Source organism: Bombyx mori, chromosome 16, assembly GCF_030269925.1.
Source record: "Bombyx mori chromosome 16, ASM3026992v2".
Lineage (NCBI taxonomy): Eukaryota > Metazoa > Arthropoda > Insecta > Lepidoptera > Bombycidae > Bombyx > Bombyx mori.
This window is the reverse complement of record NC_085122.1, coordinates 2654368-2680675: the sequence shown is the minus strand read 5'-3', so window position 1 is coordinate 2680675 and position 26308 is coordinate 2654368. Positions and strand designations below refer to the sequence as shown.

Here is a 26308-nt window from a genome sequence, read left to right as displayed (position 1 = left end):
ATGACCTGGACTTAGAGTCCATCAGTAAGCATCTACAGTCGGCATCGATGCGCCACTTCGACAAAGCGGCACGACACGAGAACCCTCTCATCGTGGCCGCCGGTAACTACATTCCCGATCCTGCGGACAGAATGGAAAGCAGTCGACGTCGCCCAAAACAGGTCATTTCGGATCCTCCCGATCCACTAACGTGGTTTTAGGTACCTCAAGCACCGGTCATCGTTTTTGTCGAACCCGTCGCTTGCGACGAAGGGTTCGACGAGTAAATTAACCCACAAACAAGCCCACTGAGTTTCTCGCCGGATCTTCTCAGTGGGTCGCGTTTCCGATCCAGTGGTAGATTCCAGGTAGTGGTTTAAATTCGCTAAGACAACAGGACACCAATAATCTCTCCTCCTTGCGTCGATAATCCTCAGTGCTGAGGGTCGTGGCCTTCTCTAATAACTTTCTCCTGCATCATCTTGCACCATTCCTGCCTGTCCTCGGCTGTGTGGATATCAATGTGGACTGAGGTATTGAGAGTGGAGCGTATTTGGTCCGACCAGCGCATTGGATTTCTGTCTCTGTGCCTTCTCCCGCATACCTTGCCTGTCACCAATAATAAAGCAACCTAAATCTGGTCAATAAGCGTTTATATAAATCCAACCAAACGATATATGTATGGCCCTTGGTGAAATGGTTCTCGGCAGTTTTGTATATTTTACGCAGCCAATTGTAATAGCACATCTGTTGCGCGTTTTTCCTTTAATAAGTAAAAAGCCTTGCAGTTCACGGAAGACTTAGAGGGCGAATAAAATTTGCAAACTTAATCTAGTATAGTGGTGGAGCAAATAAAACTAATTATCTTCTTACTGTGAACTTTTAGGTAACAGTTTTAATATCATTATTTGTAGGACCCATCGTGAATTAAGCCAATCAATGCATTGAGGATGCACTTCTAGGCATGTTACGCCGGTAAGAGTAACGCCATCTATCGTTGAATAGCAGAAACGAAAGAACTAGTAAAATCGAGAACACTCGAGAAGTACAACGCCATCTATTATCAAATAGTGGAAACACATATCGAGATTACTTGATGTTTCAAGAATGTTCCCGATAAGAAATACCTATTAAACCCATGTTCACGACTACCACGATGAATTAATTCACCTAAAACCTAAGCATAAAAAATCCCGTAATACAAAATATATTATTTTAAGTTTTAAGGATATTTGTACTTAGTCTTCGGCGTTCGAAAATATATACGTCAAAAATTTAATTAGTCTGGTTTTCTACGAAAAAATATAATCAACGATTATTTTAAGTAATAATCTAATGCATATAATGATATATTTAACACGTTGACTGCCATGTCGATTTCTGTTACTAAGCGCCTGGATTGCCTAACTTTGCCTTCTTTTGTTTGTCAATGTATGTTTTAGTGTTTTAGCTCTCTTAGAAATATTGTTACACCGGTAAGAGTAATGCCACCTTCGCCGAATAGTTGAACGAATATCGAAGGATCTAGTAGAATCTAGAACGCTCGAGAAGTACAACGCCATCTTTTGTCAGATAGCGGAATCACATTACTCGACTTGTGTGGAATATTCTCGATAATTCTAGGAATGTGGTATCGGCTATAAAAGCGTTGCAGAGATGGCACGCAGTCAGTTAGTAATCGGAACTACTCGAAGGGAAAAAGCGAACGGATCACCTGAAGTGAAGCGGAAGAAGTGAATTGAGAATTTTAAAGTGTTTTTACAGTGTTAACTTGTACTATGATAGAATTTTATTTATCCCGAACCCCAGAGCGTAACAATATATTTATTCATTCTCAGTATCTTCGGATTCATCTTTTCCAGAGTCTACTAGATATTCCGGCGCCTTCATAAGAAAATCGAAGAGAGAAATCGACACAATTTCTTCAGTGCGCCACGTAGGGCACCGGTGACCTACACGGCAGTTAATGTGTTAAGTATATCCATTAAAAAAAGCGTTATCATAAACGTAATCGATACAACAGGTGCACATTTTAAACAAATTAAAAAAAAATCTACAAATTTTATCGTCTGTAAACTGATAAAAAAGGGGAATCGAAATTATCGTTTCGCAACCGTGTCATCAGATAAGTCTATTAAAGTAGTTCATTAGAAGATTAGTTTTTTCTAACTATTTTGGACACGTGTTCTGGGACTATACCAGTGGTGGGGGAACCGGGGTAAATTACCCCAAATGGGGTAAAATGAAATTTTAGGGGGTTAAAAATGAAACTTTGGTGAGTAAAAAGTATATATTGAAGTGAAACTTCTTTAGAATCGTTGTGATATCAAATTATCATGGAGGCTATAGTATGAAAGATGCTAAAAAGAAGCGATTTCGTTTTTTTTTTGTTCTTCGTCATGGGGTAATATCAATTTACACAAAAATATTTTGGGGTAATAATTTAAAAAGTTCCACGACCGCTGAACTATACCATAACATTACTCTTAGTTCATGTATAGATTAGTTAAAAGGCGTATAAAAAGGCAGGTGGGGTTTTTTTTAGTAATTGCTTAGATGATTGACTGAGCTCAGATCTCATCTGGTGCTGATTGGTGACCGTAGTCCATAAACATCAACAAAGTTGTGGCGACTCACTTACCCGCCACTACATTGCAAATATACCGCTACTTGGGCAACCGCCTTACAGTTTCGATTAAATCGCTGTCGCTTGTGATTTAGGCCACCACCAGCTATTGTTGTTAAAACACGTATATTTATTACTGGTGGCAGGACCTCTTGTGAGTCCGCGCGGGTAGGTACCACCACCCTGCCTATTTCTGCCGTGAAGCAGTAATGCGTTTCGGTTTGAAGGGTAGGACAGCCGTTGTAACTATACTTGAGACCTTAGAACTTACATCTCAAGGTGGGTGGCGCATTTACGTTGTAGATGTCTATTGGCTCCAGTAACCACTTAACACCAGGTGGGCTGTGAGCTCGTCCACCCATCTAAGCAATAAAAAATAATAATAATAATAATATAGCATTATAGTATAACGTAGTCTGAAAGCAGTTTTAGTCAAGTTATTAGAGCATAAGAAAAAAAGTTTGTTCAATGCGGAAAATGTTTGGACCGTATCCCAACAGAACCCGCCGCAATGCACCAAACTTTTGTGTAACAACTTCGCGGGAAAATACCGGAACATATTTAAAATCCTAGCCTTTTTTAAGTGTAATATAAAATCTCGACTTTGATTTTTATGGGATGCCAGGTAATGAAAAAAAGAGAAAGAAATTATTTATTCGCTAAGCAATGTGAAAATGAGTTATTACATAAGTAAAAAGCAGCGTATGCTTTGTCATTATTTGACATGCGAATCATTTACATCATCTTATGTCTGCTTTGTCATTATTTGTGACTAAGCTACTCGTGGGGAGATTGTGTAAGCTCACACGGGAACCATCATCCAGGTCTTACAAAAAAGCAGTCGCCTGTTGTAGTTTGATGGGTTCGGATAAACATTATGCATTACAATTGAGACGTAGACCTCATGTCTCAAGTTGTCTCAAATAACCTCGTTGACGATGCGATATCAATAGGTTGCGGCAAGCATACGACCTAATGGCTCGTGAGCTCGATAATCCGTCTATTTAATAAAAGAAAATAAGTTAGACCGTGTTTAGAAAAAAAGCGTTTTATAAAGTTGCATAAAACCTTCTCAACCTTATTCATTAGCTTCTCTGGCCAGCATAAATAATTCTATCGGAGAAACCTTGTTTCTTTGTATTTTTTTTTTAAACCATTTATACTGTTGCATAAAACCTTATTCATTAGCTTCTCTGGCCAGCTATATAATTCTATAGGAAAACTTGTTTTTTTTTTTTAAACCATTTATACTGTTGCATAAAACCTTATTCATTAGCTTCTCTGGCCAGCTATATAATTCTATAGGAAAACTTGTTTTTTTTTTTTTAAACCATTTATACTGTTGCATTAAACCTTATTCATTAGGTTCTCTGGCCAGCTATATAATTCTATCGAAAACCTAGTCTTTTTTTTAAACCATTTATACTGTTGCATAAAACCTTATTCATTAGCTTCTCTGGCCAGTTTAAATAATTCTATCGGAAATCTAGTTCTTTTTTTTTCAATTTCAATCAATTTGTCACGAGGCGCGACCTTGCGCGGCCCGTGATTGATCGAAACATCGCGTCGCTGAGGGAAAACGGAACGCCTCGTGAAATCCGTCCGCAGGTTTCAACGAAAAATCGGGGTCAACATGAGGTCAGTTACAGGCTGCACGCATTTACACGTTCAGTCAACGAACGTTTGTGTGTTCGAGATGCCATACATACTGGTGCATGTTTAGATAGATTTATTTACTGTGGTAAAAGGAATCGCAAAATAACAGAGTCCAGACGCCCAAACAAAACGTATTTGTAGTTTTAAAAAAAAAAACGCGCTTAAATAGCGCACAAATCGTCTTTTCGCATTAAGAGTGTACAATTTCCAAAAACTAGAGGTCCCGCAGTAGTCGAAATTCGACTATAATTAATTGGAATTGTAAGTTTGTACACTATTATGATTGTATTTTATACTTCTATAATCACAAATTTCGCCAAGACTACACTATAAAAAATATTAACAAAGACAAACAATATTTAATCTCAATTTGACAACAGACGTCAAGAACAAAAGTTTGACAATAAATAGTATGCATGCGTGTGTGCGACAAATACATAGTATGTAGTGTGTAATGTTTTCTTTATTGATTTAATGTATCTTTTATGCATTATTTAGAAAATATTAGCATTGTGCACTTCTTCTCTATATTCTCTATAAGTGTGGAAAATTTCATACTCCTCGTATGCGCAATTTTCGTAAAAAGGGATACAAAGTTTTTGCTCCACGTATATTCGAAATTAATATGCGGAATCATTTGCTATCTATCAGCAGTATTTTTCTCATAAATACTGTCAAAAGAGCGTAGTTTAGTTAGTTTATTTATTTATTTAGTTTACCTATATTTTGACTACTATTAACAAAATTAATACATAATATTATCTTACATTAAAGGACAGATAATGTAACTGGTAAAAACTAAAAAATAAATGTTTCAAAGATGATTAATATTAAAAATATCATATGCTAAACCTTTAAAACACACTCCTGTAAAATTTAGTAAATTTTGAGATTATACAGTTTAAATGCGAGAAGACGAAATGTGACATCATTATTCTCCTGCCCTTCTCCCAGTCACCTGGGTTCAGCGCAACATGTTTTCTCTTTCCATACTCCTCTATCATATACCGTTTCGTACACAGAGTATTAAACGGTAGGCAGCGGCTTGGCTCTTTTATTGCTGACGTCCATGTGCGATGGTAACCACTCAGGATCAGGTGTGCCGCATGCTCGTCTGCCTACACCCACAATTAAAAAAAAACAACTTTCACGCAATCCATTCATTTCTTCTTAGGTCTACCTCTTCCTCTAAAGCCTTCCACATTCATAGTTAAAACTCTCTTGACAACCTCACACAGAACTGACAGTAGTGTTTTTTTTTTTTATCCTATCGAAATATTTTGAAGTCGTCGTGGCCTAACGGATAAGACGTCCGATGCATTCGTGTTGAGCGATGCGCCGGTGTTCGAATCGCAGGCGGGTACCAATTTTTGTAATGAAATACGTACTCAACAAATGTTCACGATTGACTTCCACGGTGAAGGAATAACATCGTGTAATAAAAATGAAACCCGCAAAATTATAATTTGCGTAATTACTGGTGGTAGGACCTTTTGTGAGTCCGCGCGGGTGGGTACCACCACCCTACCTTTTTTTTTTTTTTTTTATTTTTTTTTTTTTTTATGATTGAAAGTTTACTGGTGGCCCGAAGGCCTTTCCAGTTTCACCAGGACAGGTGGGCGAGCAAAGGCTCAGCCAAGAGGGGTGGGATTTGCTAACAACTGCCCGAGCGCCTCCGAAGGAGACCTAACAACTCAAGAGCAATTGTTTCGCGAATGAATCTACTACCGGATCGGAATCGCGACCCGCTGAGAAGATCCGGCGAGAAACTCAGCGGGCTGATGCATGGGTTAGGTTGCACGTCGACCTCTTTGTCGAGTTCGACGAGTACGGTTACCGGGGTCCCTAAGCCTGCCCCTAGTATTAGAGCTGAAGGCATCTAATGCAAAGGTTATTGGATCTGATGGATCCGTAAGGACGTGTCTAGGGCGTCGACGGTGACTGGCTCCTGCATGATCAGGATTCGGGGAGTAGTCAGCGGCGGCAACGATAAGGCGATTATCATGACGCATAGCCTTATCGAAGTATCGTTCCGACGCTGACTTCATGTATTTCCGAATTGATTCGAGGCCCAGGTCGTCGTGTAGGTCAACGTTCCTCACGAACCACGGAGCCCCGACAGCTAACCTGCAAAAGCGGGATTGTAGGGATTGGAGGGTGTCTATGTGTGTGCGGGCCGCGTGAGCGAACACCACACTCGCGTAAGTCATGACGGGCCTTATGCAAGTTTTGTAAAGTGTCACCTTGTTCCGAAGGGACATTTTACTCCGCTTACAGATCATGGGGTAGAGTCTACCGAGAATAAACGCGGCACGGTCACGGACTGATTTTATATGCGGGCGGAATGTCATCGATGCATCCAGGGTAACGCCCAGGTACTTGACCTTCCTGGCCCAGGGTATGGGTTGTCTAAAGAGAGTAATCGGGGGTGTGAGATTCCTCCTCCTAATCCGGGAGGAAATCCGTGTGGAGCTTCCCCTCTGAAATAGCACCGCAGTACTTTTCGCTGGGTTGATGTCTATGCGCCATTTTCGGAACCACTGTCCTAGGGCTAGGGCTGCGCTCTGAAGCTTCTTCGCGATTAGGGACTTGTTTCTACTGGAATAGTAAACAGTCGTGTCGTCGGCGAATAAAGCTAAATGGGTCGGCGGCGACCGGGGAATATCGTTAACGAATAAGCTAAATAGGAGGGGTGAGAGGACAGAGCCTTGCGGGACTCCAGCTGTGAGAGATCGTGGGGAGGAGCGGGTTCCCTCGACTCGATATCGAAAAGAGCGGTTCGACAAGAAGTCCCGTATGATGAGCACGAGACTATCCGGCACGCCCATGTTGAATAGTTTGAAAATCAAACCATTGTGCCAGACTTTGTCGAACGCTTTTGCGACGTCGAAGAAGAGAGCTCCCGTGTATAACGGTTTTGGTCGATTAAGCCCCACAAGAATGTGCTCCGTGAGGCGGTGCACCTGTTGAACGCATGAGTGATTTGTACGGAATCCGAATTGTTCATCGATAAGAATGCCCTTGGATGAGACGAAGTCTCTGAGGCGTTTGTAGAGCAGACGCTCATACAGTTTGCCTAGAGACATGAGGAGGCTAATCGGGCGGTAGCTCGTCGGATGATTTTTTGGTTTACCGGGTTTATGTATGCCGATAACGTCCGCTTCTTTCCACACCGCGGGAAAGATACAGTTCGCCATAGCGGCATTGAAAATAGATGCCAACATCACGATGAGTTGGACGGGTAGAAGTTTAATAACGCGGTTGGATATACCGTCGGAACCGGGAGCCTTGCGAGGACGTAGGTCTTTGATCAAGTCTTTAACTTCCATCGGGGTGACGGGTGGTAACGCATCGGAGGGTGGCAAGGAGGCTCTGCGTTCTACCTCACTGTCTACTAATTCTACATGAACAGGGTCCACGGATTGAGTGCTGGGCGTGCACTGGGTTTGCAATGTATCGGCCAGCAGCTCTGCTTTTTCGTCATCATCGAACGCCGCGAGTCGGCCTGAGGGGCCTACGAGGGGGGGCATAGTTACTACCGTATCCGATTTGAGAGTACGAGCTAAGCGGTAGTAAGACCTTTGAGAGGGCGCGAGTCCTTCTAAGAAATCAGACCATCTGGCATCTCGGACTTCGGTGATGCGAGACTTTACGTCGCGTTGTAGGGCACGCATTCGAATACGATTTTCCGCGGTAGGATACCTATCGTACGCACGGATCGAGGCGTTCTTAGCTCTAAGGAGTTCCCTAATATCGTCGGGCAATTTGAAGCGGTGAAGGAAGTCCTCCGCTACAACTTGCTTCGATGACCTATCTAATGTCGAGGTGATGTGTGACGTTACGATGTCTATGGCTTCAGCGGTATCCTGAGGAGACGGGATAGAGTCCGGACTAAACGGAAGCGATGGTGGATCAGATTCAGCCAGGCTGATGCCCAGCGTGTGCCAATCCACCACAGTCCTCGTGACGGGAACGGAATCGGGAGCGCGACCGAGCTTCATAACGACGGGACGGTGGTCTGAATCTAACTCTGAAACTACTTCGATCGAGTGTAAGCGCAGAGTTACGTTTTTTAATAACGCTATGTCGAGTATATCCGGGCGATGCGCGATATTTAGCGGGTAGTGAGTCGGGGTTAGCGGAGCGACGACATCGAAGGCGAGATCATCGACTAACGCGTCAAGCCGCCTGCCATTCGGGGTTGTGGTGTGTGAGTTCCACCTGATGTGTTTACAATTTAGGTCGCCCGCCAGAATGACAGAGCTCCCCATACCGAGCAGCGCCTCGATATCACTGCTTAGAACGATCTTATCCGGTGGAAGATAAACGGACGCGATAACGATCGGCGCGTGTCCCGTCAGTGAGATTCGGCACACTGATGCTTCGATATTAGCGAGCGCGGGAGGATCGAGCGGGACGCAATGCAGGGCTCTTCTATAGTAAATGACGGTACCACCACCACGGGCAGAGAGCCTGTCGTTCCTGACCATGTTATAGTTCGCGATTTTAGGGTCACGGCGCGCGGGCTTAAGTAGGGTCTCCTGCACTAAAAAGATATCAATTTGGTGGTCACGCAAAAAGTCAGAAACCTGATCACGTTGATTTGCGAGACCGTAAGCGTTAAAAAATCCTATCGTTACGGATAGGGGCTTTATTCTACTTATATACGCCATTGATTACCGGCGGAGTGAGGGGAGGACGTACGTATTTAATGACGCGTATACGTCGGCGTATTCCTGCACAACGGCGATAAAGTGTTGTGCAGTGGAGGCAGCGCGAATGGCGTCGCCCAAAGCGTTAACGCGCTCAAAGTTGATCGACTGAAAGAAGTCGATCGCTAAAGCGAGATTGTCAGACGCGGTCGGAGGGCAAGTCGCGGGAGAGGGACGAGTCGCGGGGGCGGGACGAATCGCGGAGGAGGGAGTTGTAGCCGTGTTCGTGTACGGCAGCGGTTTTGCCCAGGCCGAGACACTGGGCACCGCCGCCGGAACGAACGCTGGCTTAGCCTGCGACGCAGAGGGTGCCGAGGCTTTGATGTCTGGGCCGGAAGCTCGGAGGCGGTTTTGGCGGGCGACGCGGCGATTTATTTTAGGGGCTCGGGGGCAACCACGGTAATTCGCGGGGTGACCCTGTGTTCGACACAGGACGCAGCTAGGCGGTTCCGTCGCGGTTTTTTGGTCGCGAGCGCAGAGGGCCGTGGCGTGATCGCCCAAACACTTAACACATCGGGGGCCCGCGTGACAGTTACGGGAAGAGTGCCCGTACAATTGACAGTTATGGCACTGGCTAGGAGTGCCTTTTTTATGGGGGGCTTCGACAGCGATACCAGAGAGCCTACAGACGGTCTGTGTGTTAAAGATTTTCTTACCCTCGGGGGTAGGCTGGAGAGCGACTAGAACCATATTATATGGCTCCCTACCGCGACCGGTGTGCATACGGTGCACAGAATTCACTGGTAGGCCTTGTTCTAACAGGTCGGCTTTTACGAGCTCTACATCTAACTCTTTAGGGATTCGCGCTCCTCCTGGAGCGTATACGTATGGAAACTTATACGCTCCTTACGGAGGTAAGAAGAGAGGGCCCTATGGTCGTCGGGTGTTTGAACCTTAATTTGAATGCCGTTCGCGAGGTTACGGGCATTCGTGAAATTTATATTTTTGGCCTTAAGGGCCAGGCAAACTCGATCCCAAGCTGCCTTCTCCTGAAGGATAACCGGGGGAGGGGTCTGGGTTTTATTTTGTGCCACCGGACGCGGCGACGGAGTGGCACGGGCTGGGGGCGCAACGGGAGTCTGAGGGCGGGGGCGCGACGCGTTCACGGCTTTGCTAATTTTAGCGGCCGCGGGAGCTCGAGACTCCGCGGCACGCTTCTTACCCTTCTGTACCAGGGTGAATCCATCCGTCGATGAAGCGGGGGCGAGGTCGACCTCCATGTCCGAGTCAGAGTCGGAGCACGAGGAGGCGGGTGCAGGCGACCTACGAGCAAGTGTAGGTGTTTTAGAGGGCGCGACGGAGGCCGCGGATGATCGCTCAGCTGAAACGATGGTCACGGCGGACGACGCAGCAGCTTTTCTCGCCAGTATAGGCGACACGGGAGCGGCAGGCACGACAGAGGCTGCGGTGCTCAATGCAGAAGCTCTGCACGCAGGTACAGGCGACGCAGGAGCAGCGAGCGCGGCGGAGTCCTCGAGAGGGCTCGCAGTGTGATTGGCCTTGAAGGCCAAAAACTCCGAGGCGAGCTGTGGGTGGCGAAGTCGGAGGAATTCCGCGAATACAGCGTCCATGATCGCTGAGTACCCAGGTGGGGCGGCCCCGGGTCTTGAAAACACTCGCCTTGCGGCGAGGCCCCAACTTCTCGGACCTGAGCGGTTCTATTGAACACAGGTGGCAATGCGGCGCGATTACTACAGGACAAAGAAAAAGCACAACAAAACAGAAATTACGAAAAGAAACAAAACAAATAAATACTTGCAGGAAACCACTTTGTCGGCAGATGTACCACGAACACAGAAACAACAAAAGGAAACAAAACAAATAAAAACTTCCAGAAAGAGCACTTAGTCGGCAGATGTACCACAAACACAGGCCGCGCGAACAATGGCCGGGCTAACAAAAGCCGGGCGAACAAAGACCGGGCGATCGAGTGGACGATGAGCACGTCCGCACGTGACGGGTGCCTCTATCGGAATGCACCACCCTACCTATTTCTGCCGTGAAGCAATAATGCGTTTCGGTTTGAAGGGTGGGGCAGCCGTTATAACTATAATTTGAGACCTTAGAACTTATATCTCAAGGTGGGTGGGGCATTTACGTCATAGATGTCTATGGGTTCCAGGACCACTTAACACCAGGTGGGCTGTGAGCTCGTCCACTCATCTAGCAATAAAAATAAATAAATACACACCGGGATTTTGAAGCAAATTTTTGAATCGCATACCATATTGTGACTTACGTACTTAAAGAATTGTTTTTATTTAATTTATTAATACATACAATTTAATTTTAGATGAGAACGGCTTTTGGATGAGAAGGAATTTGGTTATACTAGTGGTCCCGCAGTAGTCGAAATTCGACTATAATTAGTTGAAATTATAAGTTTGAACATTATTAAGATTCTATTGTCAGATTATTATATTAGATTATTATTCATAGATTTCGCCAAGACTACACTTTAGACAAATATTAATAATGACAAACAAAATTTAATTTATTCTCAATTTGACCAGACTAAGAAAAGTTTGACAATAAGCAAATAGAATGCATGGGTGTGTTTGTCAAATACATGGTAGTGTGTGTAATGTTTTTTTATTGATTTAATTTATTCTTCATGCACAATTTAAAAAAAATATTAAGATTCTACACTCCTTCTCTATATTCTCTATAAGTTTGGGAAATTTCATAATCCTCTGTCCGCGCAATTTTCGTAAAAAGGGATACAAAGTTTTTGCTTCACGTATTAATATATGTCGGGGAAAGGCTCTCCTCGTTGACATCGCCATTAGTGGCTGCGGGCTTAGTGGGCGTCATGGGGTTAAAGTGCGAGCACAAAACACAATGGATGCCGTTTTATCAGTAGTTTAATTCAGTTTATACAATATTTTGTTATTCCACGGTAATATTGTAGGAATACAACAGTTTAGACCGAGCAGCGAGTTCGGTGCACCAATCTCACTTTAACTATATCCAACGATCCAACTCGATACGTTTTTATGCTCACAAAATACAAAATGCGTCACACCACAATACAAGCTTTCTCCAAAGTGAAGATGGCGCCTCGACCACGCTCAAGACAAGACGCTCTGCTCTGATTGGTCGCTGCCTACGTGATTTACAGTTATGGGACCTTTTATTACAGTTTATTTTTATGAAAGGTTTTAAAGTTATAGAAAAACGTAACAAACAAGATAAAATAAAATTAAGAATTATAAAAGTAATTACAACGTAAAACTAATAATAATAAACATTAAGCATGTAAACAAGAATCAACTCGACTCATTGCTTCCTCTGACACGGCCGTCCTGACATATCACACGTCCTCGTGTGATGTTGAAGGCCGTGCATCATCGCTATCTGCAAAAAAAGAAACTATTTTTGTACGTCTCGGCCACTCCTGACCCAGGACATTATAGGATCCTTACATTTGATCCTTTATGCAATAACTCCATTTCTGTTTCGTATTCCGATCTGAATCCTAATAGATTCCACGCTACATTCTAAATTAATTCCATAGTATCTAAGCAGCCACTTCGCCGTTAACAAACTAATAGCAATAAAATGGCCACCTCGCCATCCTATGGCCACCTCGCCATCCTATGGCCACCTCGCCATCCTATGGCCACCTCGCCATCCTATGGCCACCTCGCCATCCTATGGCCACCTCGCCATCCTATGGCCACCTCGCCATCCTATGGCCACCTCGCCATCCTATGGCCACCTCGCCATCCTATCCAAATTTGTGAGTTACATGTTACACAATGTAGCAATAGCGTGCTGTAATGTACCGACAAGCTTACGAGAGACGCTCTCTTTAATTAAGGAACAGTCAGCACCAGAATCAAAACAAAATGAGAACTGCTCACCAAATTGTGTAATTATCCCGGTGACAGGCTTCATACCACACACGTTCACTCGCTTCACGATGCTGGGTGTGACGGTGGGTTGTGCACTATTATTTGCAACTGACCATGTTTTTGAGCACCGCGATGCCACATGACCTTCAACACCACACTTGTAGCAAGTCATAGGGGCACGCTTACCCTCAGCTGTGTCAGGGTGTTCAAAGATCAGAGTTGTTTGCTGTTTTTCATGCGATCGACTGAAACATTCATTAGATTTATGGCCAAGCTTTCCACAAGCGTAACATTTTGTGGAACCAGAACTTAGTTTAGGAAGTTTGTTATCGTGCGTATTGCTTGCAACGGCTTTTGTCATCTCTTGGTAGCTCCGTTTGCGATAAGAAAAAGCCATTAGTTCGCGTTGCATTTTACAGCGGGTTGTTATTTCTTCCGCAAAAATATTACGTTGTAACCGTGGCTCAATTTGTCCCATGTGTGCAAGTATTAAAGACACCACCACTTCTTCCTTTTCTAAATTACTCCATCGTGACATGAGTAAGGTAAATAAACGGCTTGCATATGCAGCAAGACATTCACTTTCTTGTGGTTTACCAGTAAGCATCTTCAATAACGTCGCTGCACATGTTTCTAACGTAACAAATCGAGAAACAAAAATTTCCTTAAATTCTACCCATTTCATATTAGGAAAAACTATTTGAGAAAACCATGTTGCAGCCGACCCTTTCATAGCCTTACTAAGAATGAGAATTAATTTACTTCCCTGTATCTCACGATCCGATAAGCAAATGTCCGCCGTGGCCAGCCAGGCCCGGGCGTCAGTGTTTGCATCATCCGGTTGAAACTTAGGCAGCGTGATGTTTTCATCCTCAAGATTCGGTGGTTTAGTCAAAGCCTCCACGAGTAGCTTCATGCTGGTTTGTTGTGCTTCAAATAACGCACGCCACCCATCATTTGCCGTTATCTGTCCGTTCACGTTTTGTGCCTGCACCGATCCCACTTCTGATGTCGGGGAAAGGCTCTCCTCGTTGACATCGCCATTAGTGGCTGCGGGCTTAGTGGGCGTCATGGGGTTAAAGTGCGAGCACAAAACACAATGGATGCCGTTTTATCAGTAGTTTAATTCAGTTTATACAATATTTTGTTATTCCACGGTAATATTGTAGGAATACAACAGTTTAGACCGAGCAGCGAGTTCGGTGCACCAATCTCACTTTAACTATATCCAACGATCCAACTCGATACGTTTTTATGCTCACAAAATACAAAATGCGTCACACCACAATACAAGCTTTCTCCAAAGTGAAGATGGCGCCTCGACCACGCTCAAGACAAGACGCTCTGCTCTGATTGGTCGCTGCCTACGTGATTTACAGTTATGGGACCTTTTATTACAGTTTATTTTTATGAAAGGTTTTAAAGTTATAGAAAAACGTAACAAACAAGATAAAATAAAATTAAGAATTATAAAAGTAATTACAACGTAAAACTAATAATAATAAACATTAAGCATGTAAACAAGAATCAACTCGACTCATTGCTTCCTCTGACATATATATTATTTAATTTTGACTCGGCTGATCGTAGTCAAAATATTTTTAATGATGTGTTGTCATCAGTATTTGAAGCGTTTGCAAATATTGAAGTTAATCAGACCTTAAACAGTTTAAGTCTATGAAAATGACGTACAAAATTTCCGTTACACACAAGCTATACATACATACATGCACACCGATCTAACAGAAGCGTGTTAATAACACCGATACTTCATGCTCGTGATACACGCGAACGAAGAGTTCTTTAGCGGAGTGAACTTTTTTTATTAGCCGACACACGATTTCTGGTCTAGTTGTCTGGTCTGGTTAGTCTTGATCCTTGTTCATATCCCGTTCGGGGGTTTAACGAAACAGTGAAGATCTTCCATTGAGCGAGTGACATACACAAGGGGGTCGCGGGTTCGAATCCCGCCAAGGGAAGATATTTGTATAATAAATATAAATGTCTTTTCCAGGGTTATGGATGTATATTAAATATATGTATGTGTATAATAAAAATCTTACATTTATTTCCGTTATCTGGTACCTGTAACACAAGTTCTTAACGAACTTAGCACGGGACTAGTTAACGTGGCGTGATTGTTATTAAATATTTATTATTATATTTATTTATTTATTTTATTATTGCTCGGTAGATCGAATGTTGTTGTTCGTAATTTGTATATAATCGACGCTTGAAAGGCAAACGTGACTAAGCGACAATGCGTGAACTTTACAGTAGACTAATTTAAAGTTAAAATACCTAAAAAAAAATCTATTTTAACGAATCTAGCTGTAGGATTGAAATGATTTTAATAGACCTAGAATTTTTTTTTTTACGCATCGAATATGGTTTCTGACTATCATTTATGTACAAAGCAGTTATTGTCGCTTAGTCACGTTTGCCCACCCTCCACCTGCCTTTTACTTAATTTATCTCTGGGCATCCGTGTTTTGCTACAACAGCAGGTCGTTCGGTTCCTGACATACCGTTCAGGTAGTTTAGGGTGGACGTTCGAACCTAAATAATAGACGGCTGCTTCGACGACTAAATCTGGAGCGTCGCAGCTTGGCTGTGTCCCTAGTGTAGCTGAGGTCCATAAGCTACGGTAACCACTTCCCATAGGGTGGGCCGTATGCTCGTCTACCTACCTATTGCCTAGCCTGCCTATTGCCTAGAGTAATAAAAAAATATTAGTAATTATTTTAGATTAGATCCTTTCGACTTTATTATCCTCAGCGCAAAACTGCTAATGTTGGGAGGATGCATTCTTAACGATTTCCCCCGACATAACAAAGAGGCTCTAGTAATACTAGTAATACTACCGACACGTGAATATCTTAAGGCAGAGTCGGAACGCTACTTCAACAAAGCGGCCCAACACGATAATCCTCTTATCGTGGCCGCCGCTAAGCGACGGTGCAACGCAAAGTAACGCCGTCACCCGAAGCTTGTTTGGTGGGATCCCCGGATCCACTCCCAGTGCTTTTAGGTCCTTCAAGCACCTAGAGCGAAGTAACCTATAAAATCGCTCACTGGGTTTCTCGCCGAATCTTCTCAACGCAAAAGGTCTTTGTCAAAAGCACGTTAGGACTGGGTGTACACGTATCAAGCGTTGTTATTTCGCCAAAGTTTAAATCTCGCAAGCAGGTATCAATTTTTCTATAGCGATACGTACTTAACATGCGTTCGCGAAGGACTTCAACGGCGAAGGAGGCAACATTAAGTAACAAAAATAAAATCAACAAATTTTGAAAAATTTCAAATTACTAGCGTTGAGTCGTATCATAAGCCCGTACGGGTAGATAACACAACCCTGGCTATTTAGGTAGCACAGAAGTCGGTCGTTCCAGTTTGAAGGGTGGGGCAGCCGTTTTGCTATACAATCGGCACTTCCAACAGTTCCAACGCATGTCTCAAAGGTTGGTGACGTCACGCCTACCAATTCTCCGATCTATGGAACAATGAAAAAAAAAAGCGTAGTCTTTGAACCGGTCAGCGCGTCTTTATTTAAAGTTAGAAGGGGGTCACCAATCAGGGCCGCGCGTGGTTAACATACGCCGAATCGTTAATACGTTCGTTAATAGAGCGCACACGTTATCTCACTGTTAAGACTGAAATAGAACTGACATATTACTAATAGATAGAGCAGAGGTGGAGTAGCGAAACCCGGTCGCGTTCCGATATGGCTATCGTTAGTCGTATGAAGAACATCGATTTCTCGATCCTCTATAGGCCTCACAATGTGACTGCCTCTAAATAGCTTGAGACGTCATCATAACTTTTCAGCCCTATTCCCAGCCACCTGTGGTCGGGGGAAGACGTTTTCTCCTTCCATGCTCCTCTATTATATTCCATTTCTTTTCTCCACTCTTATACATATCGTCTTTCACACCTTGAGACGTCAAGTGCAAGAATTCATTAAATAGTAAAACGTCTGACCGATCCAATGCGAAACGCCTTATTGTTTCGCAGCTAAACCAGACACGGAGGGGGTGTGGTCTCAAAAGACCCCCTAGCGCCGGTTATTACGCGTGCAATTTGAGCAGAGTTCGGCAATCGGATGGGACGTACCAAATAATCTGGAAACGAACTGGATGATCGAAATGGGTCCAGTGTTCTTAGTGCGAGTTTTTTAACGTTCTCGATAGCGTAAAAGTTAACTCAAATTTGTATGGAGTTGCAACGTTTGCCTACGGGTGCCGCTAGGGGCGCTGTTCCAACTGCATACAAATTTCAGTTCAGAAAAAAAAGGACTCCATACATTCTTTATTTTATTTTTCAAGAGTTTTCATTTTCAAAGCGAACCGAACTAACGCGACTTTCACTAAACAAGAACATTCAATTAACACTCCATTGCTTTTGTAATTATGAAGCAAAAATTCTTCGCCCACTTAAGACAATTACTGCGTCTACGGAGAGCCTTGTAGTTCTATATTCACGTGATGTACTATTTGATTAGGGTTGCCAAAAGGGATATAATATAGGATATATCGCTGAATTTGATAAGTCACCGTGGCCTAATGGATAAGATGTCCGGTGCATTCGTATCTAGCGATGCAACGGTGTTCGAATCCCGCAGGCGGTTACCAATTTTTCTAATAAAATACGTACTTAGCAAATATTAACGATTTACTTCCACGGTGAAGGAACAATATCGTGTAATAAAAATCAAACCCAGAAAATTATAGTTTGCGTAATTACTGGTGGTAGGACCTCTTGTGAGTCCGCACGGGTAGGTACCACCACCCTGCCTATTTCTGCCGTGAAGCAGTAATGGGTTTCGGTTTGAAGGGTGGGGCAGCTGTTGTAACTATACCTTAGAACTTATATCTCCAGGTCGGTGGCGCATTTACGTCATAGATGTCTATAGGCTCCAGTAACCATATAACACCAGGTGGGCTGTGAGCTCGTCCACCCATCTAAGCAATAAATAAATAAAAATTGAATAGTGACAAAAGCCTGAAAATTGTAAATATCGTACTTTTAATTTCAATTAGCTTTACGATAGGTGTCGATGTATTTATCACTTCGATACAAAATGCTATAATACGTGACGTAGAGGGTTATTTCACAATTTTAGTCCAAAAAAACTCGATTGGTGTTTTCCAAACAAATGCAATGGTACGGACAGAAAAAAAGAAAGAGAAATCTAGTACCAACTTCCCGTATTAAAACGCAGGGTTGAATAAATTTTGTAATGTGCCCTTAATAAATCTAGTGAATTAACATAGTATTATTATGTGCCTTTAAAAAAAACAATGACCCTTAACGTTAAAGGAGAAGAAGAACGCACGCTGTATACCAAAACTATCACAAGGCTGGAAGAGTCACTAAAAGAAATGGAGTTTTAGAAAAATCTGCAAAATACTTCAAACCTGCCGACAATTTGGAAACAGGGCGTCTCCCAAAAAAACAATAAAAATGTGACATGTTTTAAAAAACAACTAGTGGTCCCGCAATAGGTAGTCGAAATTCGAGTATCATATTTTAAATTATAAGTTGGTTCTATTGTCAAAAACTATTATACTTACTTCTATAATCACAGATTACGCCAAGAATACACTATAGACAAATAATATTAAAGATAAACAATATTAACCTATTCTCAATTTGAACACAGACTGTATGCAATAACAAAAGTTTGACAATAAACAAAGAGTATATAGGAATGTGTGTGTGTGTCAAATACATGATAGTGTGTGTAATGTTTTTTTTATTGATTTAATGTATTATAAATGAACAAATTGAAAAAAAAAAAGCATTCTGCACTCCTTCTTTATATTCTCTATAAGTGTAGGAAATTTCATACTCCTACATCCCAGCAATTTTTGTAAAAATAGGAATAAAATTTTTGCTTCACGTATTAACATATACTAGAGGTCCCGCAGTAGTCGAAATTCGACTCTAATTGGAATTGTAAGTTTGTACACTATTATGATTGTATTTTATACTTCTATAATCACAAATTTCGCCAAGGCTACACTATAAAAAATATTAACAAAGACAAACAATATTTAATCTATTCTCAATTTGACCACAGACGTCAAGAACAAAAGTTTGACAATAAATAGTATGCATGCGTGTGTGCGTCAAATACATGGCATGTAGTGTGTGTAATGTTTTCTTTATTGATTTAATGTATCTTTTATGCATTATTTTTAAAAAAAATTAGCATTGTGCACTTCTTCTCTATATTCTCTATAAGTGTAGGAAATTTCATACTCCTACATTTTCGTAAAAAGGGGTACAAATTTTTGCTTCACGTATTAATATATAGATATAACAAAATAATGGAATGGGTGTCTTGACAGCCCTACATCAGAACATCGAGGCCGAAATTATTACGCTGCCACAAACGAATTTCGTTTATACCACTTCACACATCAAAAGATTTTTTTTATACGAAATTATCTTTATTGCGCGATTCCGTTTAAATAGAAGACGTGTCTTTTAGAATCTGAAACGGATGTTTCAGTGTGACATCAAATTATTAATTCGATACGACGATGAAACATTTCAGATGTAAATTAAAATCTAAGAACACGCTCCATGTTCGCGCAATAAACCTTAGACCTCAATAAATAATTTTATATTTTTTATGTATGACTAATGTCATTGTGTAACTTATGTCTGTCATTGTTTTTACTTATTCCAATTATTACACTCTCTATGGAAAACGCAAGCGTATTTTAATTTACTCGATTTATTAAAGAAAATTAATAAGGAAATGAAACCCATTTGCCCGTAACACTGGTCCTTCGACCCGGATTGAAGAATCATTAATAATGTTGTGGCGGGTAGCCATCATTCAACGCAAGATAATTGACAGATGTCTGAATCTCGCTTACGACATTTTCAAGATAAAGCGCATATATACAAGTTCCGAACAACATTCGGACCGTCGCCGCGTCGGTCTACCGAGTAATATCACCCGCTCGGTGGAAGATCTTTCCTCCGTCGTTTAAGCCTCTCCCCAAAATGTAATATATGGATTACGAATATAATAATGGATGAAGATCTCAATAATAATCGGCGTTTGGACGGAAGCCATATTTTTAATACTCCAGTATCAGAAAAGAGGACTAACAGAAAGAATTCACATTTTTTTTAAATGTGGTTTATACAGGTCAGGATATTTGAGCGAAGTTATAAAATTATTGTTCTGCCATCGGTCCTTGATGCATGTGCAAATTTTCAAATTAATTTTAACGTTTTGAAGTCGGCGATAGTGAAATCGTTCGAAGATTCCTTTACATACAAACAAACACACATAAAGACATTAACCCATAGATACGACCTACTGAGTTTCTCGCCAGATCTTCTCAGTGGGTCGCGTTTCTGATCCGGTGGTAGATTCTGCGAGCACTGCTCCTGCTAGGACCAGTATTAGCAACACTTCCAGATTGAGCCCCGAGAGCTCACCTACACGCTAGGGCAACGCTAATATAGCCTCTCAAGGCTATCAGCATAGGTAGGGAAAAATAACAAAGACGAAGCTAATAATAGCGTCTTATAATAATAATTATATATAAAATATCTGCCTATTAAGTCTGCAAGAGCTATTGACCTATTTTTTGATAGATACCTTATCGCACGTGCCTTTATCTAACACATTACACTAGGGAATTAAAACTAGGGGATATTCAGTAGCAGGTATATTTGATGCAGATAATAAACTTCATGGGTGTATTGTTACGCCGGTAAGAGCAACACCATCTATCGTCGAATAGTAGAAACGAATATCAAAAGAACTAGTAACCGAAAGAGAGAGAGAATCGAGAACGCTCGAGACGTACAACGCCATCTATTATCAAATAGCGGAAACGCATATCGAAACTACTCAACTTGTCCAGAATGTTCTCGATAATTCTAGGGATGTCGTATCGACTACAAGCACGTTGCAGAGATGACACGAAGGCAGTCAGTAATCGGAACTACTCGAAGCGAAACAGCGAACGGATCACCTGAAGCGAAGCGGAAGAAGCGAATAACGAATTGTTAAGTGCTCTGTAAGTGCTCCAAGAAATTAAATAGAGATATAATTTGTACTTTGGTGGAACTTTTATTTATCTCGAACCCCAGCGCGTATCAGTATTAATGTAGGATTGGTAAGAACGGAACCTATGAATGAGTGTGGAACGGAGCATTAAGGTGTGAGTGAGAGAAAAAGGTAAAAAAGGAAAAGAGAATGACAGAGAAAAGCAAGATGGCGAAGACGATTAAATGAGAAAAACGTCAAAAAAGGTGTCAGATAATTTTAAATTATTATTATGCTTATTTTTGGAGCGAAGTAGTCATAGACTCCAGTATGGAGGTTGGACTTCAATATCATGGCCTAAATTAGAGAGGGGATTCACGTTAAAATGCCAATGGGCTCCAGCAAAACTTAGGTACTATTAGGGGGACTGTGTGCTCATTCGATCACCATAATTATAAAAAGTTCACCTACCGACAGTAGCATTAAAACAATTTCATTTAAAAAAATGCATTACATATTTAGAGGCATACCTTTTTGTTGTTCTAATATTCGATTATTATTATTATTATTTTTATTGCTTAGATGAATGGACGAGCTCACAGCCCACCTGGTGTTAAGTGGTTACTGGAGCCCATAGACATCTATAACGTAAATGCGCCACCCACCTCGAGATATAGGTTCTAAGGTCTCAGTATAGTTACAACGGCTACCCCACCCTTCGAACCGAAACGCATTACTGCTTCACGGCGGAAATTAGCGGTATAAGTGTCTATTCTATTCTACTCGTTAAGTACGATACGTGGAATTATTGGTACCTACCTTTTTTTTTTTTTTTTTTTTGTACTATTGAATTGGTACCTACCTACCTGTTGCAGATATATCCGAGTCGCAATCGCGCGGTTAACGGTATATTACCTATTATTTCACGAACGCATCAAAGATTCTACGAAGCGAACAACGGTCCTATTCAGACTTTGTCTTCAATTGGTTTCGTTAAATTGCGAAAGTTTTACAACAATACGTTTTTTACATTTGTCGGTCCATCGCGAAGGTCGCTCTTCGTTACAAAGTTGCAACCTTGCAGTCTTTATAAGATGTTTAAGAGCTATATGGTATTACAACCTTTCACGGGTAATCTAATTACTGCTTTTATTGAAGTACTGTTCTATATTTATTTTTGTGCAACATATATGTAGAACAATTGAATACATTTGAAGCTTCTGTGAATTCATTTAAATTAAATGTAATAAAAGAATGAGAGTCTCAAAATCTATGAAATATCAGGTAATATCAGTTATTTAATATCAGGTATATCTAATATATAAAATTCTCGTGTCACAATGTTCGTTCCCATACTCCTCCGAAACCGCTTGAATGATTCTCATGAAATTTATTATGCATATTCAGTAAGCCTGAGAATCGGCTACTATCTATTTTTCATACCCCTAAGTGATTAGGGTTGTCCACCCCTAACATTTTTTTTTTATTTGGACTTTTTTTTTGTTATAATGAGGTATTATGTGGTTGAATGAGGTTTTGTTATTTTTATTATATATTCCCTCATCGTTCACAGCACTACATACCTCTTTCACTCATTTACCACATCCTTACACACAATAAGTTAGTTTTTTTTTCTACACTAGAAATTCCCTAGAAATCTTATATTATATGGCAAAACAATGTTTGCCGGGTCAGCTAGTAATAATATATATTTTTTAGACATATTAACAAACTCACCGATCGTCTAGTGTTAAGAGGTTATCAGAGCCCATAAGCGTCACTACGGAAACGCCATCATCCGTTTTGAGACTTGAGGTCGAAGCCTCAAATATATATCGAATTATTTTATATTAAATGTATATCGCATTATTGTTCGCGGCACTATCAGATTTTTTTTTTAATTTCTTAGTTGTGTGGACGAGCTCACAGCCCTCTTGGTGGTAAGTGGTTACTGGAGCCCATAGACATCTACAACGTAAACGCGCCACCCACCTTGAGATATAAGTTCTAAGGTCTCAGTATAGTTACAACGGCTGCCCCACCCTTCAAACCGAAACGCATTACTGCTTCACGGCAGAAACAGGCAGGGTGGTGATAACTATCCGTGTGGACTCACAAGAGGTCCTATCACCAGTAAAACAAACGATCTTTAAAAACACACAAAAATTAGCTTACTTGAACCTCATTATTTTTAAGGTGGCATTCAGACATGAGGTCCAAACCTCAATGGTACTATATATATATGAGGTGTCTCATTCTTAAAACTGGAACGCATGTCTGCTTCGCGGCATAAATAGGTAGGATGGTGGTACTTATGCGTGAGGGCTCACAAGTCCTCCAACGACGAGTTACTACACAAATTATATTTCTTCTGGGTTTAATTTTTTTTATCACTCTGATATTACTCCTCCTCAAGGCATCCGTGAACATGAGTTATGTACGTATTTCATAGATTGGTACCTTCTGGATTTCGTACGTGACGGCCAGACGTCTGATACTTTAGACCACGACAGCTTCGTAAGAGACCAACTTGTGAAGGTTTACTTGAGAAAAACATTTCGATTGACGCTCAGCAAATGACCGCTAAGTGCAGGACATTGTTTATAAGTAAATTAGAAAGATTATAATGACTTAATGTGCATCTATATAGTACATTGTGCACCAAGGGAGAAAAGTGGGACATTTCCTGGATAAGATGTCCTACTTTTTTCCCGTGGTGCACATACTATTTTTTCTCCTACCAGGCCGAAAGTTCGTGGAGTACCGAGCCGGGGACCAGGGGCGAAGCACCGGGCGGATTGTAGGGGGGTTGAGCCCCCCATATCAATAAAAAAAAATTAACTGTTTTTTAATTTTTAAATAAACTACTAATTGAATAAGAACTGTCTGATGAATTCATCTTTGTTTAATACTTCATTATTAAATTTTATTGCCTTTTGTTTATTTCACTTTTACACTAAACACAATATTGCAAATTACCCGAGCACAACAATGGCGGAGAATTTTAGGTGCGTGAGAGCAGACGTAGACACTAACGCACAAGCGCACTTGTCAGTACCCAGGGAGGAAAAGTTACACTTTCTTCCCTGTACGGCGGGAGGAAAACCGAACTTCCGGCGTAGGTAAGAGAAAAAAAATATTACGTACGGAAAACAGCTATCCAAATTCCAACAATATTACGTGCAAACAAATTAGTACGTGATATAAAAATAATCAAAATAAATAAAAAATTACCTCGTCCTTCCGCAATAATAACTGAAAACATACGTTTAATGTATGTTAATTAAAAATTAAACCATATAGACTACGAAATAATGACGATTCTTAATTAATAAATATATAAAGTTTTTAGGGATGTCTTGAACTTGATATTGAAACGAATGGTGATCTATACTAATATATTAATCTACAGTTGTTATTACGGATGTTCCGTTATAACTACTGAACCATGTATCCGATTGATTTGGTATCCATGTAGAAAATATATGTACTTAATAGATAAGCTAATATTTATATGAGTGTTGGACTCCCTAATAATAATGTGTCGCTATCCACTGCGCGGAGGACAGAAGTGAATGGAGGAACATAGTCCTAACAAAAGTGCTCAATAAAGGTCACGACCCTCAGAACAGGAATACGACGCACGGAGGAGGAGGAGGATACTCAAAGTGAATAGGAAATAATATAATAAATTTAATCAAACCAGAATATAATATTGGTTTGCAAATTTATCTTCTTTTATTTCATACCTGTTCTCTGGTAGCCTAAGAGGCTATTCCAGCTACGCCCGGACGGGTAGGTGAGCTCACGGGCTCAACCTGAGAGAATTTGCTAACACTAGCCCTAGTAAGAGCAGTGCTTCGCAGAATCTACCACCAGATCGGAATCGCGACCCACTGAGAAGATCCGGCGAGAAACTCAGTGGGCTGTGTCTATGGGTTAGTTCGCTCGTCGAACTCTTCGACGAAGACGGTGACCGGTGCTCTAGAGGCCCAAAAGCACCGAGAGCGAATCCAGAGGATCCGACAAGACATGTTTCATTACATAAGCCCGCAATCTATTTCAAACAAATTTCTTAGGTCAATGATCGCAACTCTGTAGTAGATATACGGAAAGAGGCATAGCGAATGTTGTTCCTCGTGAACACCTGTACTGACTAGCGATGACGTCACCAAGTTTATTCGATAATTATCTACCTACAAAATAAAAGGAGAGGAAAAACATTATTTTTTTGTCGCTACAACTTTAGCGCTAGGACTTTCGAGGGGTTTCAACACCATTTCGAAGTACATTTTCAATCACGGAATAGATAAATGAGGTACCTTATTTATCTATTCCGTGTTTTCAATATTCACAAACATTTGTTCATTGTTCTGAAAGGTTCCTGTAGAGCATTGGCAATATTTTTTTCGACCTATATCAGGTTTGTTTTTATGATAATATCGTATAAAATTATTCCTGGATATACTTATAATTGATTTAAATTTAATTAAAATTTTATATAAAACTTATAAGCCAATCAAATATATTGTTTAAATTTAATAGTAACTATGAAAGGAGCTTCTACCAGACGCCATAGTGGCATAATGTGTTTGCAATAAATTATTTGAAATTGTGTTATGAATCTTTAACATAAGTATTGTTAATAATTTTTGGTATAACATTAATCCCTGAACAATAATTGGGTAGAAAATGAATTAAAATATATTTAAGAAATGAAAAATCCATAAACAGTTATATTTTTATATAACATGAAACAATTAAATATGTAAATTAAATATATAAACATAAACATTTACTTATAAGCATTAACATACAACATCAATAATAATAATGGAATCAAAAGGTATTTTTATTGATGTACTGCCATTTGATTTACCACATTAACGAGATCCTGTTTTATTTATATATTATCACAGCAGTCATCTTAATAAGATGTTGGATAAATTCACAGTGAATAATTACTGTATCAAATATTTCCAATGAAGTATGAGTGATTTTTAAACAATTAAAATCTTATTTTTATATTCATGCTGAATACAATAATGCCTATTTCTGCCGTGAAGCAGTAATGTGTTTCGGTTTGAAGGGCAAGGCAGGTATAACTATACTGAGACCTTAAAACTCGTATCTCAAGGTGGGTGGCGGCATTTACGCTGTAGCTGTCTATGGGCTCCAGTAGCCAGAGCTCATCCACCTAACAAGGCCATAAAAAAAAACTTTTCATATTCACAATTATCCATATTGATGAAAATTAAATTGTATCATTTAACTGTGTATTATTTACATGTATATTTTTAGAACTTTTATAACAGACATAATTGGTTACATTACATCTGAGTATTTTTGAAAAATATCATACGTGAGACTTATAGGAATCACTGGCAATAGGTTCAAATTCATAATTAATCTAAGAATAGTATGTGAAAATTTATCATGATTCAGTCGTATAGTAAAA

At 40.8% G+C, this 26308-nt stretch overlaps 1 protein-coding gene across 5 annotated transcripts in view; it reads right to left on the bottom strand.

Moving 5' to 3' along the window:
• LOC101735559 (ceramide synthase 6) overlaps positions 1 to 26308 on the bottom strand; it is a 44188-nt gene that overhangs the window by 16638 nt on the left and 1242 nt on the right. For 2 of the 5 annotated variants that reach the window (XM_012692736.4, XM_021349750.3), the window contains exon 3: positions 24085 to 24105. The exons of 2 other annotated variants lie outside the window; for them this stretch is intronic. In XM_012692736.4, the coding sequence (XP_012548190.1) occupies positions 24085 to 24105 (21 nt within the window). Of the gene's footprint in view, positions 1 to 4949; positions 12331 to 24084; positions 24106 to 26308 lie in introns of those variants that run through there. One more of the 5 variants, XM_062672905.1, reaches the window with a different exon arrangement.